The sequence below is a fragment of the Nesoenas mayeri genome (assembly GCF_963082525.1).
Source record: "Nesoenas mayeri genome assembly, chromosome: 7".
NCBI lineage: Eukaryota > Metazoa > Chordata > Aves > Columbiformes > Columbidae > Nesoenas > Nesoenas mayeri.
In genome coordinates this window covers 30,201,889-30,223,160 of record NC_137551.1, presented here as the reverse complement: position 1 = coordinate 30,223,160, position 21,272 = coordinate 30,201,889, and the positions used below count along the sequence as shown (strand labels likewise).

At 41.5% G+C, this 21,272-nt stretch overlaps 1 protein-coding gene across 1 annotated transcript; it reads right to left on the bottom strand.

Annotated features, from left to right (window-relative positions):
• Positions 1–11,671: 11,671 nt before the first annotated feature.
• Positions 11,672–21,002, bottom strand: TECTB (tectorin beta; the record flags this gene model as incomplete). The annotated part of the gene is made up of 10 exons (XM_080348004.1): positions 11,672–11,724; positions 12,208–12,240; positions 13,121–13,190; positions 15,168–15,330; positions 15,506–15,589; positions 15,669–15,772; positions 18,271–18,343; positions 18,425–18,567; positions 18,995–19,185; positions 20,927–21,002. 10 exons carry the CDS (start codon positions 21,000–21,002, stop codon positions 11,672–11,674), a joined length of 990 nt encoding a protein of 329 aa, XP_080204130.1.
• Positions 21,003–21,272: the final 270 nt, after the last annotated feature.

Here is a 21,272-nt window from a genome sequence, read left to right as displayed (position 1 = left end):
CCTTTCTGTCCTTCCTGATCTGCAGAAGTAGTGACACAAGTCAGAAAATACATGTAAAAGCAAAAGACATGGAAGAAGGTAGAAAACTGCCCTCCTCCACCTGTTTAGAGGCAGGTCAGAGTGAATCAATGGAAGAGGAGTAGGCAGAAAATGCATTTTATTAATTGCCACGATGGTGGGGGTTTGTGGTAGATGCTGGAGCTGGACCCATGAGGAGTGTTGGATGAGGTGTGCTGGGCTGCTGGCTGCCGGAGCAGAGCAGGAATGGAGCCGGCACCTTCCCCATGGCTTTCTGGGACACATGGTTCTGCTGCCAACTGTGACTCACCTGTTTGTGCAGGGCTCAAACCACCCCTGCTTATCAGCACCAGGTAATGCCCGCTGTAATGAGGTGGTCTCCCCACCCACCTGCATTCTCCAGGCACTGCAGTAATAGAAATACAACCTGTACCTGTGTCTCCTCCTGTGGAAAGCTCTGGGGACAGCAGGTACTCCTGGGCTCTCAGGTGCTGAACTTTGATAGAAATTGTTGCTAATTCTGGGCATGAGAACTGAGATGTTTTCTCCAAGCAGTGGTGATGAGGGGAGCTTTGTTCTTGTTACTGTTGCTTTTCCCAACTGGAGAATTCTAACTTTTTCAGAAACTTGGAAAAGAATAGGGACTGGACTTTTTGTATTCGTGAAAAGTCCCACTATTTTGAAAAAGGGAGAAATACCCTCTTCCACTTTTAGAAAACTGGGAAAATGCTCTTGTGTAACTGGAAGCTACCAAATTCCAATATATTGATGGAGCTCTGGGCTTTTAACACATTGCCAGAAAAAAAAAAAAAAAGGTGCTTTAATAACTATTTTACACATTTTTAGTAATATATTTATTACAGAAAATGAGTTCTTCACAAAAGGAGAGGGGAGAGAAGATGAGAGGATGAATGAGGCTGTTCCCTGTGGTCTTTAGTTCTCACTGAAGTTTTATTTGCAGAAGTTTCTGTGCTGGTTTATGTTGCTGCCCACCATTACTCAAGGAAATGCTTTCCATGGGGATTTTTCTTTCACTTAATAGGTTTGGTTTGGTATTCTAGAAGGAATTATTTTGCTGTACAGCAAAGAGAAGCCTGCAGCTTGCAGTCCTCTTGCATAAAAAGCAGCCTATCCTTGTTTTACCTCCAGGCAATTTACTTTTGGGACTATTAATGGGTATAATATTGGTGGCAGTTTCCAGCTGCCATAAAGCACTTAATTTTAAATCACCATGAGATCTTTAACCAATCATCAGCCAACTGATGCTCAGCAAGCAATATGTGTTTATCTACTCAATTACAGGCTGGTGGGATTTCCAGGGACACATACGTGGTTAAATTCTCCACCTCAGTGTTTGCTACGTGGTGACAAACTCAATTTGCGTAATATCAGTACTGATCAGTAGCTTTGTTTGCTCTGTGACAAACTGGAAGGGAAATGACTGTATGTGCTTCTTCACTTACCCCTCACCCTTGGAACCATTATTTTAATCTGCAGCTCTTCAGATGTCCATCAATTATGTTAGAAGTTAAACAGATCTGCTAAATGGGAGACTTTGTCTAACAGTGGAAGGTCAGCAGCAATGCAGCAAGTCTAACTTTATTACATACTTTTTGGTCAATAAGAGAAAACTAACAAATAAACTAATACCTTGAAGTTCTCAAAACCCAGCAGTGATCTGACCTTAATTGCCAGCCTTTTCCAGGGGATTGATTGGATTAAATGGAGGAGCTACTAATTGCATGCCAGAGGAGGGGCATAATTTCTGGGTTTTGAGACCATCTTCCTGGAAGATGCACTGAGAACAGCAGTGTTCTCCAAGCCTATGAGCATGTGCTCCTCGTCACCCTTGTTTCTTCTTGGGAATATTGTAAGTATTTCTATTGTTTTGGAAGAGGGCTACGAAAGTCTTGAAGGGACAGTGCTTTCACAGCTCCCTTTCTTCAGAGGAAGAGGTTTGACATTGTGCTCCCTGACTACAGCACTTGCCTAATATGATATTCTAATTATGCCTTCTCCTTTTCCCAGTTCGTGATTTTCCTAGATTTGTGTACCTGAATAAGTTTGTCTAAACCCAAGTGCTGAGGTACCTGTGTGTGGTCAGTCCATTGGGATTAAGGAATCCCAAACTCCTTGCAAGAGTGACATAGGACATTTCCAGGCACGTTTTTGTTCCTTCCTACGTAAAGAATGATAATAGCTATTTCTAGATATGGATTGTCAATTAATTATTATGGTCTGGAATCACAGCTGCATTTAGGACAAAGTTGAAATGTATTTATTGAAAACAAAAGGTACTTTCAGCTGAAAGTCATTTGGCACATACCAAACCCAGGCAGCATCTCAAGACTGCTGCATTTTTTTTGCACTTTGCTTTAGGTTTATTGGTTAAGGTATGTTCTTACTTGGTTTACCCGTATGATGCAGTCTTGCTGCATACCATGTCTGTAAAGGAAATGTTAAATCATGGGGCTGTGTCTTTTTTTTTTTTTTAAAAAAAAAAAAAAGAAGTCACATGATGGGAAGATTGAGATCAAGAAGCACTTACTGTGAATCTGAAACTGCATTGAAATCTGTTTGTAAGGTAAGCATTCAGTGAGGTGATTCTCGTGGTTGTACACTACTGGAGTTAACAAACAGGCTGCTTCCCATCATAGGTTGTAGCTGGAGGGGTGGCTGCAGGACTTGGGAGCATATACCAGCTACAGCTGTATTTTGAAGTGGTAGCTAAATGTACTGTTTTAACTATTGCTACATGAGGCTGAGATCAGTATCTCCAAATCAGATCCAGGCAATTCTGACAAAATAACCTGGTGACCCTAAACACTTCTCAGAACATCCTTTTGTTTTGCCTTTTATATCCAGGTCATTATGAGATTGTTGCATAAGGGAGAGGTACTGCTGGAGGGTAGGCAGGCAAGGAAAGGTAAGGTGCAATGATCTTATAACCTGACCAGCTGCAGCAGCATCACTGATTACTGGCTCAGTGCCAGTACTGTGTGGTTTGGACAGTTCATCAGCCAAAATGCAGGCTGGACCCTACCTGGCATTCTAGGAAAGTGATATTTTTTAATGTCTATTTTCCCTCCCTCTGCTAATAATCAAAGGAAGTTTGATAGAGATCTGTCTCTCCTGGGTCTTTTCCATTGAATTATAAACCTTGCTGGAAGACTCTCAGCAAGTCTACAGTAGGTAATGAAGAGTGTCCTGATTTAGTCCAAAACAGGGAATAGGAGTGTAGATGTCATGCCCTGACCAAGCTCATTAGCCTAGTTGCTCTGGAGAAAGAAAACATATCTAGAAAGGCTGTTGAGCACAAGGGAGTGATGTGGCATAAGAACAGGAGCTGTACATCCCAGGTAGGCTGCTTTTGGTGCTCACCTCCCTCGGAATACACTTTGTTTCTTTTGAATATGCACAAGCACAATGCACCTTTGAAAAGTGATGTAGATACTCCACCATCTCTCTCAAGTCCCACTAATATCCCCTTATGTTCCTAAGGACCAGCAAACCAGCCAGTATAGGGTTCAGAAAAGCAAGCCTTCTGAAAGCTGCTTTAATGCCTTCTCTGGCCAGTGCTGGGAGCACAAATGCCTCAGCCCTATCACCACCAGTAGATACCACAAAGTCTTTCTCACAAGAGGATGTCAGTTGGGTTTAGCTGTCCCAGCTGTGTCTCCTCTCAACCTTTTGTGCACTCCCTGCCTTCTCATTGCCAGGCCAGCATGAGAAGCTGAAAAGTCCTTGACTGCTTAGCAACAACTAAAACATCAATGTGTTATCAACATAATTCACATACTAAATCCAAAACAGCACTACACCAGCTACTAGGAAGAAAATGAACTCTACCTCAGCCAAACTGGGACATATTTGTAGCTTGTTTCCCACTTTCTGAAATTTCAGTGGGGAAGAAAGCATTCAATTTTTAATAACTTGTGGTGTTGATCTTTAGATGACAGAGCAGTTTAGTGTGTGTCCCCTGCCATTTGTAAAATAAATTGAAAATGAAAGAAAAAATATAGTAGAAATGGATTCTTCAATACCTGTCTGTATCTGCCTACAGTCCACCAAAATGAATTTCTTCCATCAGCTGGTTAGATGGCTTTCCTCCTAAAGACTGGTGAGGAAAGCATTGCTCTTTTCAAAAATAACTATGACTTTATACATGTAAATTAACAGAAGTTTGTGGTGTGTACAGTCACATTAAAAAAAAGGGGAGGGGAGGAAGAGGATTAAGCCTTAAGTTGAAGTTAGTGTCTTCCAGAGTTGATCACCAAAATAAGGTTGAACCCAGCCTGAGTAATTAGGAGTCCTGAAATTCAGAGCATGAACATATGTGAGCAAATTTAAAATCAGCCCAGAGATAAGATCAGTCTTATAGAAGATGTCGCCTGGTTCAGCTCCACAATCGCCACCAGGCAATCCTTCAGGCTAATTTTCAGAGGTTTTAAGCCTCTCTGGGAAAGCCAGGGTGAGGATGGCAGCACGGGCAGAGCCCAGGTAACACCACACCTCACAGACTCCCCAAGCACTGATCAAACCAGTTTCATGGTTGCTCTCTGCTGCCAGAATGGTGCAAATATGCTGAAGTGCTGCCAAAGATGGCATGACAGAGAAGCAAGCTGGCAGTGTGCTGCTGCACTAATCCCGTTTTGCAGCAAAAATGCCTTGGTTTGCTTCCCTCTACCTAAAAATAATTGCTAAAGGAAAATCTTAATCCTGATATTTTTATAAATTGTACAATGTTAAGAAATGCCAGCAACTGGGCAGCCTCATAGTAAATTGTGCCCAACCTTCAGATGGCAATTACAGAGGAATGAGGATCTTATTTCACTCTTGAGATGGAAACCTGGGCTCCGTGCCTGAGTTACAGTGCCCTGGGGCACAGTGCTGCCTTTAGTATCTGACCACAGGTAAAGAGCTGCAATGGCAGAACTATAGCAAAAGTATTGTCATCCTGTCATTGATCAGACATGATGTCTAACCTGGTTCTTCCTCTGTGGTTACCTGAACCAGTTTGCTCTTGTTTTGTGGTTGGTTCTGGTTGTTAGGGTGTAAAGTTCATGTTTTCTAGAGCCTCTCCTCATTAGTGTTCCATTTTTTCTTCCTTTTTTTTTTTTTCTTTTTCTTTTTCTTTTATTATCTATCTTAGGCTAAAGGACCTTAAATTTAAAGCTATTCCTAGGAAATGTTTCCAGCAGTCTGTTGGCACTGCTATATCCTTCTTAGTATTTGAGTTTCCTACTTGTTCTTTTTATTCTGTTTGTACAGCAAAGTCAGGTCTGGCTCTGTGAGCTGGGTCTGTCCTTAGGTACCTCTGGGCTGGATTGAGGCATCAGCACGGAGACCAGCCCGTCTCTGGCAGATGTCTGAAGGCAGATGGGCAATGCCATGTAACCATAGCAGAACCATGATACTGTGTAGGCTGATGGAATGCAGGAGCTCCTCCAGGAGGGAAATTTTACTGGATAGAGAGCTAGCAAGGATTTCTGAAGCCAGCATTGCCAAGCTATTATATTGCTTGTTTTGAACTATCTTTTCATACTAGCTTTTTTGGAAGTGTGTGTGCTCTATATTTACTGTATATGTGCTGAATCATAGAATGCCTGAGTACAGTCAGAGTAATGTATCTGTCTGCTCATTAAAGATGTTGCCCTTCATATTTGAAGACATGTATGGATTTAAACCTTTTGATAAATATTGTACAGATTATAGAACATGCTTAAGCTTACTAGTACTTCTTTTATTGCATTTCTAATGCTAGATGGACATCTGGCCACTGATTGTAAACTCTATTACCAAAAAAACTAACAACATATACCCCTCCAAGTCCTCCCCCACTGCCACCGTGCCTAAAATTTCAAGCAGCTCAGCAAAATTCCTTGGCAGTTTTCTATGTGTTTCAGCAACCTCTTTCTCTCCAGTGTATTTAAAGTATTCACGTGATATCTTCTTGTCCATTGCATAATTAAAAGACAATTTCTCCCCATTTTATATTCTAATTTGTGTAAGCTCTGGCACTGATTCCTGCTGGTTCCCTGGTTGGATATGATCCTCCATCTGGAAGCTTTCCCAAGTGGGAAGCGGGAACCCTTTATGGGAAGGACACAGCCCTTTTCTTGTTATGCACATTTTCAATTAAATATGGGTAATACTAAAATGAGAATAGCTATACGGGGACCTGGGATCATGATGAATCATGCTTGCTGTATTCAGAGATTATCAACAGAATCAAGAACTCATCCGTATAGCAATCCCAGTGTATGTGGAGAAGTGCAATACAAGGATCATCACCACCTTAAGAGCTTGTTGGGATGAAAATACAGAGACAAGACTAATGTTCTTCTCTGTGAAAAAGTGGTCAAGAGAAGCAAGCCAAGAAGGATGAGTTTTGCTTACTTGTGAAAGGCTTATTACCACAAATGGATTGTACTGTTCTGGCACGTATTGAAAGTGTTTTGTGGACCATGTGAGATTTACAGGAGTTGTTTGTTCACCACTCAAATGTGGTTGTTGTAGAGAAGGAAATAGCAGCTGCTGAACAGCCCACAATGGTGATGTTTGGTGGTTTAGAGCAGGAAATGAAGATGATTAATAGCCAGTTGAAGCCAGACAAATAGTAAGCTAGTCCCCCTCCTTTTTTTCTAAATACAAGCTGTGTTTGCTTCAGATGTCATGTGTAATGGAGTGACTCCTGTTTAGTGATCTGTATCTGTGCTCAGTGCTCTCCATATTAATTTAAAATGTTTGTCTAGTCTCTTCTTGGATCAAAGTAGGCCACATGATTCTTGCTACATATAAAAAATCTCAAGATAAGCTAAAAAGATAAAGTATATACAAGTCTAAAAAGATAAAACACATAAGTGTGCCTTATCCTTTGAAGCTGTGCTTACTAAAAAGCAAATACTCCTCATCTCCCCTCCCTGCAACCCCTTCTCTCAGGTAATTGCATCTTATTCCTTTCAGTGTCTCAGTATTTTATTATATAATAATCCGTGATAGAATTTGGTTAGGATGCAAACCTACCCTTAAATTTGTTGTCTTCATTTTCTGTATATATGAAATATATGTTTCCAATACAGATAAAATAAATGCAAAATCTGCAAGTTTTCTCAACTCATCCTCAGAAGTATCAGATCAGGCTATGGATTTTTTCCTTTATGACTATTTCTGTTATTCAGGTAACATTCCCCTCAACTGATTGCAGTTGAGTACCAATCTTGTACCCCCTGCCATGACCCACGCACTTCATTCTTTCTGCCTCAGTTTTTCTCAGTTTGTAAAGGGAAGATTCAGTCTTCCAGATTAATCAGTTCCTGTGTTTAGAGTACTTCGTGGTACTCACTGAAAGGTGCTAGCACAGAAGTGTTGGGCTTGAAGACAATGAGAAGTGCTCAGAATGCTCTTATCAGGGCTTATTAATCACTGTGTAAATTTGTAGACCTGTGCAAATATTTCACAGTGATAAGACCTCTCTGCTTTAGCATTAGACCTCAGCTTTGGTGCTCACCAAGGACTAGGATCTACGTGCCTCACTTCCCATCATGCGATGCTGCATCATTCCGACCCTGCTGAATAGGCTTGTGGAAAAGCAGTATGCAATTTAAACTTTATTTTTTTAAAACTTTATTTTAATCTATTAATTAAAATTTTAAACTTTATTTTGATTTATTTGAAACTTATTTTCCAGTTAGAACAGGTGAGTGCAAGCAGGAAAGCAGAGTAACTTGCAGCAGGGCGAGATCTGTTTCAGTGATGATTTGTGTCACCGTGTGTAAATGCCCAGAAGGAGCCAGTCTGTGGGAGGAGAGTGTTGTGGATGCAGCCACATGCAGAGAAAATTTAGTGGTAGAGCAGATGCACAGGCTGCTCGATGTGAGACTCAGTCTGGGAGGTTTGGAGACTGGTTGCACTACAGAGCGGCTGTTTGCATTGCAGGTGGCCTTCGTATGGGGGAATTTAACAACATTTCACTTAGAATTTAGAACGGGCATATATCTAACATAATTGCTTTTGAAGAGCAGGCTAAGACATTAGATAGGCACTAGGTTTTTCTTGACACAACAAAGTAAAGAAAAATGTATTGGAAGGCAGGCTGATCTCTCTGCTTCAGAGTGCAATGCAACTTCTGACAGAGCTCAGGACACTTGTGTCCTCCTTGAGTGCTTGACTGTAAGAATTACTATTTATTTCTCTGAAGTTGCTGGACTTGACCTTTGCAGGGCCACAGTGATATGCTACATGAAAGGGCTGTGGAATCAAATCAATCAATAGATATTTTTTCCTCTGCACCTGTGAGTGACAGCTGCCCTTTGGATGGAGATAACTTTGAAAGATTTGCTTTTCAGAATGGGGTGAGGAGGTTCACTCCTAATACAGTCTATGTACTTCTATGATGTGTTTTGTATGTATTGAGTCATGGTTGTTATGATATGATTCTGAGATAAGAAGGGTTTTTTCCTTGTCCCTGACCAAGACACTTAAACAAAATGTCATGGATTGGCAGAATGAAGGGATGAAGTTGGTGTTTAAATTAAGACAGGGACTTTCTATATATGTTATCTGGATCTGAGATTGTGCCTATGTTTATATTGTGTAGTATATTGCCAATTCTGTCAAGGTGTGCAATGTTTATCTTGATGTGCTGCTGAGTTGAGATCCCCCTATAGAAAGGCTCACAGCCCTGATGTGGCTTCACTCCTTTGGGGACTGAGCGAGAAGGGGATGCACTATGTGGGCACATCAGGTCAGACCTAGTCTGACAACTCTGCTGCATGTTCTCTGATACCAGATACTGAGGATTTGAAACTGTGGGATTTCAGCACAGGCTATAAGGCATAATTCTGACTTGCCAGTCTTGGAGCTCGCTGCTTCTTTTTCACTATGGGACCCGGGGTGGCAAGAGTCATATTGCCACAGCACTACTTCTTTGGAGATGCTGAATACAGAGCATCAAGGATGGAAAGGACCAGCTTGCATTGATGTCATGCTTGCCTGTTTGTACTCCTGAGAATTTTGTGTTAGATCTGACTCTCTCTCACTGGTGATTTCTGTTGGACCTTCTTAATCATTATTTGCATCTGCAGTGACTGTCAAACAAAGGCCACCCAGATTAATAGTATTTACCATTTGCAAGTGAGGAGTGACCTATATTTAATGAACAAAATACTGTGTAAATGTGTGTCACTGTACTAGCACTACTGAAATCAAGTCTATCAAGCTTTAGCTTGTGCTAAAATCTCTTGGAATCATTATATTTTCTGATACTGGCAACATAAATCATGTTTAACAGAATCAATAGTGATGAGCCATATGCAGGTTTGGAAAAAAGGAAGGTGAATTAGCGTCTCTATTTTTTATGTGAGCTATTTAGGATGGACAACTTGTGCTTGGTTAAGCAGTTCACTCCTGGAGCCGAAACCAGCTCATAATTTGCTGCCTCCTCTGGCAGACAAATCTTTTCGCAGTCACCTCTGGGAGTTATTTTTCAGTTGTGGTTTGTTTGTTTGTTTGTCCTTAGCTATAAACATTTTTGGACTCTAGAGACAGTGATCCAGATTTAGATTGGTAATAGGGCTTTGCCCATCCTGCAACTCCAGCCCTGCTCAGTACAGTGTCCCCACACGGACAGGAGGTACATGTGTCCAGAGGCTCCATCTCACGGTGGGCAGGGAGGCAGCCTGGGAAGTCTCAGGCACACTTCCCAGCTGCTGCAATCCTGCAAGATTTGCTCCAAAGCAACACTTGTGGCATAATCAGGAAGAAAATTGATCAGCCTATCAAGGAAATTCAGTTCAAGGCTTTCCACACAACATAGCCATGATAGGAGAGCAATGACCATTGCAAAGACAAGAGAAATGGGCTTTGGAGAAGAAGCTTGTGTGTTCATCTCATTTGGCAAGGACAAAGATTTGAAGAGGTAAAGCCACCTGGTAGAAGGTGTTGAAACTGGGGATGTTAGTGGGAGGAAGCAAGGGGAAAGGGAGGCAAAACAGCAAATGGGAGAGAAAAAACCTTCAGGGTCATTATCTCTAAATAAAATTTCCTGTGGTGCACAAAATATCCAGTAGCTCTGCTCTGCTTTAGAAACTTGTACCACCAAGAATGACTTTGAATGTACAGATATACTTCTTCGAAGTGACATAGCTTCTTCTAAGCCTGGTCTGTCTAAACCAGACAATTCTGTCAAGAGAGTGCCCTCTCTTGTATGTACGGGCTAAATGCACGCAGTAATAGCAGAGAGATTTTCTGCAGGTTGTCAGGATGGATGCTGTTTGCTATCATTTCAGCTTCTAAACAGCTTTATTTTTCCTTTTCTCAGTTACTTATAAATGCGTATGAACTGAGACTGAGATTACACCTAGAGGAGCAAATAGAGTCCATGCTAAGAGGAATCTGTCTGTTTGAAAACTGTGGCTGTAATATATTTATCTCCTAGCTATGCATTATCTTAACTGTGAAGTTTCAAAAAGAACAGTGAACTTAAAATCGTTATTTTAATAGAATTATTCAGGAGGTTTCCTCTTTAAAAACAATAGCAAAAACTCTATATGGTGCTTATGCTGCAGTATGTACAGGTAGAGGTACACCCACTGTGTTCAGTAATATGAAGTGTAATAGCTGTAGTTATTCTTCCCTCTTTCACATTTAGGATCCTGAAAGTTTCATGGAAAAGGCCTAGGAATGTTTCTTACATTGTCAAAAGTTCTGCTAAATGTTATTTTAGTAACTGCTGAAAATAACCTACTATCACTTCTGTTTATAAATTGTTTCATGCCCTGATATTTCCTGCTCTCTAGAAATCACTTTTTCTCTTTCTAGTGATTTCTTCTCAGTACTATTCAGGAGCTGTTGTCACTTGGGTACAGAGCTAACACCTGTACCTTGTTGTATCTGACACCAGCTGTGTCTCCAAGGAAGTGTAAAGATCATTAGCTTGTTCTCAAACCTCAGATGTGCTTAATTTGCATCCACGCCATGCAGCTCTCCAGCACTGAGCCTCTCCAGTCAGCAAGACATCCTACTCCTAACAGTGTTGTACCTACTGCAGCATTTGTCGTACTCTACTTAACCCAAGCAATCAATACTGACAAGGCTGAGAAGCAGGAAATAAATGTCAGGTAATTAATTCTGAGGACTTCCTAACTATTGCCATATAAAAAGCATCCTTTTCTCTCACCCTTGACATGTTAGGCTAGTTTTTATCTTGTTCAAAGGCTTTACAGATCAAGCTTGAACCTTGCAAGACCGGGCCTGGAGGGGAATTTTGGGACCACACTGAGATGGACAGGGAAGAGGGACCCTGAAGGGAAATTTGGTGTTAAAAATACTGAGTTTTCATATCTCTGTGTTCCTTGTAGAAACAAGTATTGTTGGCAGCACAATTCTTAAAAGGAGGCATCAGTAGAATACATAACCCTTAGAGTTTCACTAGTTTAAAATACCTGCAGAGACTGGGGAGAGGCAAATCTGCTTTTGGATTTTCCAGTATTCAAGGCACAAAGCTCATGGAATGTTTTATTTATCTGGTAAAATGGTGCACGATGATTTTTTTGTGATTTTCATTTTTCATCTGTGAAATAAACATGTTTAGTAAAGAAGTCCAGGTCCAAAAGGGATTGGGAAAAGGTAAGAAACACAGCTGGACTGTGTTTTATAATAAAACAGCACAAAATCCAATCACAAAGAGTAGGTGGAAGATGATATCTGCAAAAGAAACACAGGCTAAATGTGAGTACTTCACTATCAGCTGCCTTTCATGTTCTTCCCACCCCCATCAATGCAAGTGCATGCCCCTATTGTGACTCTGTCACCATATTGAGTTTTAACAAATAGACTTTGAAAAGCCTTTTTCAAGCCCTCTCCAAATAGAAGTGCTTTCAGACATGTCTGCTAATGCAGTGGAACGTGCTTGTTCCTTTTGGGGAAGAGGGTGAAAATAAGAGAAAGTATTGTTCAATATTGGATGTTATTGGTATGATATTATTGTCCAGAGTGAGGCATGTGCCAAATGGAGGAAAACAAAGTGTATAACATTGAAAAATGAAATTTTATTTTGAAATATTTCCCTTTCTCTCAAATTTAGTAGATTTTTCAGCTCTTTCTTTGAGCTATGGGTTTTATGTTGACAGAGTCACTTAAAATCCTTATTTGGGATTGGTATTTTCATTGTTATACTTTGCTATTTACCTGAGAGTGTGTAAAATCTGGATAAACCTTTGCCTGTATAAAATAAGAAAAAGATAACATTGGGATGGCATGTTTAAAAGAGGGTGACGTGCACCAGTGTGCTTCGTAAAAGAACAAATAACATATGCCACATTTCAAAATTCTGGGTATTTCTTACTCTTGTCTTTACTGTCTGAAGTTATAAAAGGATCCTCAGTTCTTTTATCTTCTAAAATTGAGTGAGTTTTACTGGTGCAACATACCGGATTATAATAATGATGCTCTATGTGTATTTGTAATTTTAAATTGGTTTTTAGGTTGTTGTGGGTGTAGCTGGTAAACTAAGGCTCTAGTGAAAACAGTATTTCGGCATACCTTTTTCCAAGGACCTGTTTGAAAGGATTAATTGCAGAATTAAACCAGCTTAGGGAGAAATTCCTGGTGCCTCCAGGAGGCAGCAATAAGAGGAAAGAGGAATTGTTTTATAATGGGGAAACCTGACGCCAGTTCAGTTTGTGTATCAGGAGGGACAGACACGAAGGGTTAAGGGATGCTGAAGTACCAACACATAGCGTAAGGATAAGTGTTCCTGCTGCTCCTTAGCCTGACCTCTCCCACTCACGTGCAATCTATCAGAGCTTGTCTGGGCCGTTGCTGAGGTCCAGTGCGGGGGAGCAGAGTTTCCATTGTTAACTTGGTGTGCACATGGTTTGGCCATTTATCGTTAATGTCAAATGGGTGCCTTTACTCATTTTGTAAGTGAAGAGAGTGTCACTGAGCCCTTCTGGCTGAGCCTGGAGAGGACCAGCTTCTATTGCAGATTGCTGCTGCCATGGCGGAAAGAGCCGAGGGGGTCAGCTCCCTCTCCCTGATCCTGTCCTGTGAGCCCTGGCAGGTCCCAACTTCATTGCTCCCCAGACACCCAGTCACTTACTGCGTACAGCGATTTCCGCCACTAAAACACCTCCGGTTTGTTCCATGCGCTGTTTTCGTTTGTCACATGTCTCAAGAGATCAGAGAGAAAGCCATGTACACCAAAAAGAATATTTAAAAATAATACAAAAATCCAAACCCAGCTCTCGTGTTTCCAACCACAGAAAAGAAATATGTGTCAATATTGCTGTATATTTTCTAGAGTTTGTTTGTTTGTTTTTCTTGTGATTATTGGGTGTTTTTTTAGTGCAGGATAAATTTAAGGAGAGTCTCTACAGTGCATTTTCTGAGGATCTTAATGTCCCACAGACCTTACAGTGACTGTCAGTGTTAAGTTTTTTTTTCAGTTGTGAGATGGCAGGAGCCCAGGTTGGTGTCCACTTGCTAATCATGGGTACTCCTGCCCTTGCCACCCTGCCTTAAACATACTGTTGAGAAGGAAGGAGGGAGCTGAGCTCCATCTATTTAACCTGGGATCTCTGTGAAGACGTCTATTGCTTATTGCTAATTACAATTGCTTTCCATTGGGTAGAAACAGGCCAAATCCCTTCCATATAGATGGCCTTATGTCTAGCACTAATTATACCTGTCACAGCTGACAAGGTCTGTATTGGAGGCAGTCCTCTACAGATCAAAGGTCTTAGTCCACCCATGACCTTTGTAGATCCCCAGCTGTGTCTCCTTGTTTTTTATTTTTTTTACAAGCTCAGTGTGTGGTAATTTTGGTTAGAGGTTGATTTTAAGTATAGACCCCCAGCTTGGTTCCACTCTAATTGCAACAGACCACCAGCTACATTTTGGGGTTGGAATTGGACTCAAGGGATGTCAGCCTGATGGAGCAATTATCCTGTGCTGGAGGGTAAGGAGGGAGTTCCACTGTGTGCCTGTAAGAATGATGTAGATGTTTGGCAATACTGTCAGAGAGGCAGATATGGGGTACTGGGTTTATGTTTTCTGTGGCTGGATAAAAAGTTGAAGAAGTCTTTAAAAACAAGCATCGAAATCTTAACCCAGAGTTTTTTCTTTTGTCTTTGAAACTTAGAATTTCTAACAACGCGTTTTTATGAGACATGCAGGTTTTGCATAAATCAGTGTCCTCTTTTTGGTGCTGAGGCTGGGTAATAAACTGCTATCTTAATTTGGCTCCTGGACTGAGAAAGGGGTTAGAAAGGAAACGTTGATTTGATCAGGAGTGATGCTTTCTCTTCTCTAGCAAGAAATGTTTGTTGCTGAAATGACTGTATGTATTTTGGGCTTTCATTTCAGGTTAAATAAAATTCTATATTGCTTTATAGCAATGATGTACTCACTTTATGAGAGAAAGAACAGTGAAGCTCTGACCTACTGAAGGAGGGAGAGTGAAGTTGTTAAAGAAAGACGCTTTAGTAACTCTCACCCTTGCATCTGTTGGTGCAAGCAGCAAACACCTCCCCATGCTAAATAACATGCCTGTATATCACCTACCCTCTCCTTCCCAGCTAAGGTCACAAGAACCCTCTCTTTGACTCGGTTCCTGCTCCAGTGGCAATGTATGTATTTAATGCAGAACAGGACAGTTGCAAGAGCAGCAGCTCACTGCGGCTCTTTGCAGGGTAGCAGAGAGGACTTTCCCTGGAAGGGGGACTGGGAGGTTTCATTTCACTAGCGATGGGCTTTGAGCCAGGTTTGCCTGCTGCCCCCAGCGTGCCCTCAGCACCAAGATATTTGATAAAATGGAAAACACTCTACTTTCTCCCTTCTTTCAGGCTTGATTTTAACTGTAGGTGTTTGTCAGACAGGACTGCAGCCTGGGATATCGACAAGAACCGGGTGTTTCTATGGCCACCCCATTTCTCAATATGTTCAAACAAGTTGCTTAATGTTGCCTGCAGCACCTGTGGCATGACTGGGGTTAGGGTGCACAGCTGGCCACTCAGCTTCAGGCATTGTGGTGGCTCCATCTCCCGAAAGCTCTGGCACTTGCTCTGCACCTGATGTGCCCTCAGGAAGGTTTCTACATCCTCTGTCTAAATTTAGCCCTATATTTTTCTCTGGGAGGGAGGCCTTACCACTGGGCAGGAGAACTTCTCACTGTCGCAGACGTGTGTCTCACAGTGCAGCCAGACCTTGGACAACTTGGGGATGTTACGGAAGCGGAAAGCATTGAACTGGAACGTCGCCCGGCTTGTTTTCCCATTCTCGTGCACAAGGATGGAGTAGTCTGTGGCACACCTGTGTTGTGTATGGAGGAGCAGTGTTAGAGCCTCTGTGGCCTCAGTGAAACATCTCCTGAGGTCTCATTCTGATGAATGCCTTTGACCTGCTGTGGGCCAGCTTCTCTTTTTGCCCCCTTGCCCCCCAGCTTCTTGTCATCTACTGGGCTGAGTTGTTCCCTACCAGCACCTACCCCTTGGTGATCAGAGGCCAGTGGATCTGGTAGAAATACTCTGAGGAGGGAGTTGCCCAGCAGTTGTTGAGAACGACTTTGAACCTGGGAAGACACAAAGCCCAGATTAGCAAGGAATGTCCTGATTGCCAATTTATTAATTATTGCTCCTTCCCTTGCCTACCTGTCACTTAAGCCCTTAGCTTCAACTCCAGCAAATATGTCAGAACCAATTTCTGATGTTTCAACGACGAAAGGGGCTTCTTTTATACTTGAAAACTTGGCATTCTTTGAAAGACAAAGAGAAAGGCATAATGTTACTAGTAACATGCAAAGCAATGGTGGCATGTGGCAACTTCAGGCAGCTCCTGAGAGATATACTTCTGAAGTCTGCGTTCTTATTACCTGCTAGCTCCAAACTCTACACCTAGTAGTATGACTATTGCAAGCTCAAGATGGTATTTAAAAATCTTTTTGTTAATGTTTGTCTTTTAATAAGTAGTAGAATTGGATGCTATTTGGGTTGTAGTTTGTGTTATATGACAGCATGGGTGGGCAGCAAGTTTGCTGCTGTTTCTGGAACACCAGAGGTGTTGGGGAAAGCTGGAGGGAGTGAAAGTGGAGATGACTGTATGGAATGGGAATGAGGTTGAGAGGTGGCCACATGTTGGGGAACAGGAACAAAGACAAGCAGAATTACATGCCCATATGCAAAGTTCCAGCACTCTGTGCTTTATACTCGTGACAGGCAGCATAGTGAGAGCTGAGGGGGCATGAGCGTGCAGAAAGAGCTCTGCCAGCTATAGGCGTTCATCTACTGAAAGGTCAGTCTGCTAAAAGTAGCACAGTGTGTGGTACTCAGGTGAGAAAATTTGGTTACAAATACACTGAAGTACCTGCCTTAAATCCCATTGCTTTTCATTGCATAAGAGCATAACGAAGCTAGCACCACAACTATATAAAGAGTAATATGTTTAGTCATAGCACTGGGTTACTTAGTTAAATCTACAGAGCGGGATTCAGGTGTATGTAGTTGTAGAGCTGTTCGAGAATCCTTTCATGCTGTTCTTGCTCAGTTCCCTGGTACTGAATTTCTTATGTACCTTTCCTCACCTACAGGGCTGTGAGGCACTGCAGTGCTGCAACATCTGATAGACTGGATGCACTGAAGTTAAAGTTCAAGGCTGTGTTTAAATTAGTGATCTATAACTGTTAAGTGTCCTGAGAAATTCTCATTTAACTAAAGATTTCTCCCAAATGAGAGCACTTGCAGAAGTACTGTCACAAAACTCCTACCAGTCTGTGTGCTAGAAGGAGTTGAACATGCTATATCGCTTCTTTTTCCAAACTTTATTGTTCTGTATTGTCTTAGGGTACTATGTTGTTTTTCTTCACAAGTTTTATTGTTGAAGGTCAGGTTTTCATTCAGGCCTCAGGCTTCCATGCTGCACCACAGTCCTTTACTGTTAAAGGCCAGTGAGTCCAAAGCATTTTGGCTGGATCGCACTGCAGCTTGGACCTTGCTTCTAGATGAGGAATTGGGCACACGAAGCACCTGGAACTATGGCCCAGTTGAGGCAGAGGGCTGTCTCAAGCAGCGGCAGAGATGAATAGCAAGGCAAAATAAATATTTTATTTCCATTTTGCCAGAAAAAAAAAAAAAAAATCATCGGAATTAACCTTTTCTCCCTGGTAAAAACATGAACAAAATAACAAAGGAGTGGTCTGTTAGCTTTCTGAGATTGTTCTGTACTTGGGCTCAGAGGTAAAATGTATTAGTAACAATTCAGCCACTCTCTCCTTGACTCCTGGGAGCCCCATGGCCATTAGAACAAAACAGTCATTTTTGAGGGAAAAAAAATGTACCTGAAATCCATTGTCTATCATTTGTTTTTGCAGTCATTCTGTCAGGAGCAGTGTAGTACCTCCTGGACCTTCACAGTGTATACTACTGCTGTGCCATATATCAGAAAAAAAGACCACGTGGGTTTTCAGATGGCATCTCAAGGCTGCCAAAATGTTTAGCGATCAGTTAGTGCCAAAAATGCAGGATGTGGATGGAGATATTTCCATCAGTCCACCTTGTGCTAAATACTCCCTCTCCCTGGCCTATAAATTTAAAACATGTTATTAGTTGTGCTTTTTCTAGCTCTGCTAAAGTAGAGAGGCAGCTTTGGTGCTTTTGACTGTGCTTTGGTGGGAAAAAGACTCCAGGATCAGGAGCTGGCTGCTCCAGCATGCAGCGGAGCTGTGGGGAGCAGAGGGGTTTTCAAAAGATTGGCCTGATATCTAGGGATGGTATTTTGTTGGAAACAAAATTCCAGCATGACCTAAAGAGCTCTGGGGAACATGAACTATTTTTCACCTGAGAGACCAGGAAGCAAACTGCAGAGAAGTGGATGGAGCTTTGTTGTATCTATAGAGACTGTGATAGCAGTGGTGCCCGCAGATGCATGCTGCTCTTTGAGTGGGACTACAAACCAGTTCTGTTTTTTCTTATAAAACCTGTCAGCATGTTAGAAATGTACCTCTCAGCAGAAAAATCTGCCTGATTTGGAGGGATTAAAGGAACAGTTGGCATGTGTCTGCTCTGTTCAGTTTAAGTATATCCCTGTTAATCAGCAGAAACAAGGACCCCTGCAAGCCCTGCTCTAATTATCTGTTAGAGGGTAGCAATGTGCTCCATCACACATAAAAGTCAGGAGCAGCAACCCTTTTCTTTCCAGTTCTTAGGCTGAAGCCTGTGAAAAATGGAGGCGAAAAGCTGGGTGGCAAAGAGCACTTACAGAGTAGAAGTTGAGGGACAACTGACTTTCAAAGGAGCCGGAGCTTCCATTCTTCACATGGACAGTGGCCACCCTGGGGACATAACAGAGATTCCGTATGAGAGAGATGTGGTGCTGAAAATGGGGTGAGGCTCACTTCCAGAAGAGGACATACCTTTGGTCAAAGGCGGCCTGGTTCACCAGGTAGTTGGCATTGTATGTGCAGGTAAATGAGTAATTCACAGGCTGGCTCTTCACGATTACTGAGGTGTCATTGGAGACAATGGAGTTGTAGAAGTGATAAACAGGGTTCTTAAACTGCAGATGGCAAGACAGAGGCAGTTGGCAGGACTGAGTCTTTGAGGCATCAAGAACAACTTCACATTTCGAAACATGAAGACTCTATCTGGTGACAAAACACTGTCCCCAAGGAAACGTGTCTGTAGCTCTTCATATGCTGTGCTGCCTATGTATATGCCTTACTCTATATATGTTCTGTGTAATACAGGTGCAAATGGGTGGCCAACACACAGACTAACATCAGTAAGCCTGCGAGTATTTTGCCTGTAGTAGTATTTTGCAAAGTGTGACTATTTGATTCTTCCCTCTCCCTCAAACTGGAGTTTGCCGTCTCTTTCCTTCCATACTTAAAGCCCACTACCAAGCTGAAGCAAATGAGACTCTCTCAACTGAGTGCAGCTGATTTCTGAGTCCAGCTCAGAAATGTTGACCTTGATGGTCTTACCTCTGACTGTGTCCCACAGTAGGATTTGTTTTTTGGTGACAGGTCCGGGATTGTGAATTGGTAATATCCCGAGTCATGGATTCCATTGTAGCAAATGCCTCCAAGTGCCAGCTGATTAACCTCCCATCCATAAGGACACTCTGGGATTTTGGTAATGATGGTTCTAGGATAGCAGTATACCAGGATTACATCTGAAAGGAAAATAATACACCTAGAGTGATATTCAGTGATGTTCTTCTTTCAACCTTTGGGTTGTTAAATTCTGTCCTCTTTGGAAGAGTTTGGCCTTTGCCTTCTAATTACTGTAGAGCTTCATGTAAATTATTTATCTTTCTGGAACAGCTGATTGAGGAACAGATACAGTGCTGAGAAACCTGAAGTGAAAAATTGCTGCACTGAAGTCTGATTATCCTGCAGAACTGGCTTCTGTAACACCACTGGCTCTAAAAATAATATGGGTGAAGTTTTTTTTCAGGCTTCAGTAGATGTGCACCATTTTGTAGCGGTGTTAGGTCCAGGCCACGATACATATTCTGCCCTTTCTCTCCTTGTACTGGCATTGCAGTACCAGCACAAACTGAATTATGAATTCTCAAGTTAAAAGCTAAGATCTAAAAATGAACCAAAAAGCCTAGTGCTGTTAACGGCAATAATAACTGAAGTGAAAAGCCTGGTCCTGTTAATAGTAAATGAACCAAAATCCTAGCCCTGGTAACAGTGGTGGTTAATTGCAGTGCAATATGTTTCCAAACATGGTGATTGTAATACAATCATGAATATTGAACATCATAACTTAGACCAATTGCTTCATGATAGCAGAAGTGGACATTTTTCAAAGAGAATCAGGCAGTGAAAATTGGAATATCTGATGGGAATTTAAAAGGCAAATATTGGCTAACAATGACTTGAAAATTGAGAAAGATTTCCAATTACTACAGTCTGAAAAAAGGACAGTCTACCTGGAATTATTACATTATTTTTTTTAAGCCTTTGACACTCTCATTTTCATAATAAAAGCCTAATTTTGCTGCCTTTCCATGTCTGCAGAAGGTTAAGGAATACTTAGGGAAAGTCAAATAGGGACCTTAACAACTTGCTTCTATCTGGTCAACAAACCTTCAGCACACACAGGCTGATTCTGCTTGTGCTGGTGGTCAGTTTTATAACTATTGACATTACAGCTATGAAAATTCCTGCAGTTCAGAGAAACTGCTTGTGCAAATGAAGGTACTGAAATAAATGGCTAGAGGGCCAAATACTTGAGAGATATTGTGAAATTACTGGCAGTAGACTGACAACAATCATGCACATGCAAAGTAAACACTCTATATTGAGACATATTCTAATGCCTTTCTAAAGGACATTTCTTAATTGTAGTGAATTCTACATTACAGGTCTGTATGGCACCAGATCATTTGAGTTCCTAGGCATAAATCATGGTGCAATTAGGGCCTTAGAGGCAATGATTTTTGTTTTTTCTTGTTTAATATAGAAGTGATTCAGGAGTTCAACCCAGCACATTCATTTGCCACTAGTCATCTGATTGCACTCAGTGGGACTGAAGCCCAATTTGGGCAGCAAAGATCTGCTGCATCTAGTCTGTGCTATTACAGATAATTTCTAATTGTTGGTGTTTTCTTGGCCATTTTATATCTGAATGCTGCTTGTGTGTAACTTTATTGCACTATGATTATAGCACAGAGTTAAGCATTTGCCTGATTCTCTGTCGAGCTAGGACTTCAGTGGTACTTGCTTTACTGTGCTCACTGAAAGCAGATCAATAAAAGAAACATAAGGATTAGTTCTCCAGAATCCGCCGTTTAACTTTTTGAAGAAAAACCTTTCCACTTTTAATAGCAAAAAAACCCAAACAACCAACCCTTTGGCAGCTTAATTACAAGAGAAGATCATAGGAGACTTAAGTTATTTTACCTGCTTTATTTGGATTGCAAGGCCCTGCAAGAGCTTGAGCCAAGATGACCAGCAGATAAATAGTAAAAGTCACCATTTCTTGCAATGATCTGAGGACACAGGGAATAAAAGCTGAAATTATCTTTAAAATTGGAAAGAAAAAAATGCATTGGCTGCAGACCCAAAACTGTAGTGACTGTTAAACACGTTCTTCTTGAAGAGAGAAACAAATAACATTACTGATACTCTGGTGCCCAACTTAATTGCATCTACAGGATAAATATTTCCAAGACTGTTATCACTGGGTCACTACTGTGACAATGTTACAATTTCAGTTTAGTGGAGCTTTGAATTATTCTAGGTTTTC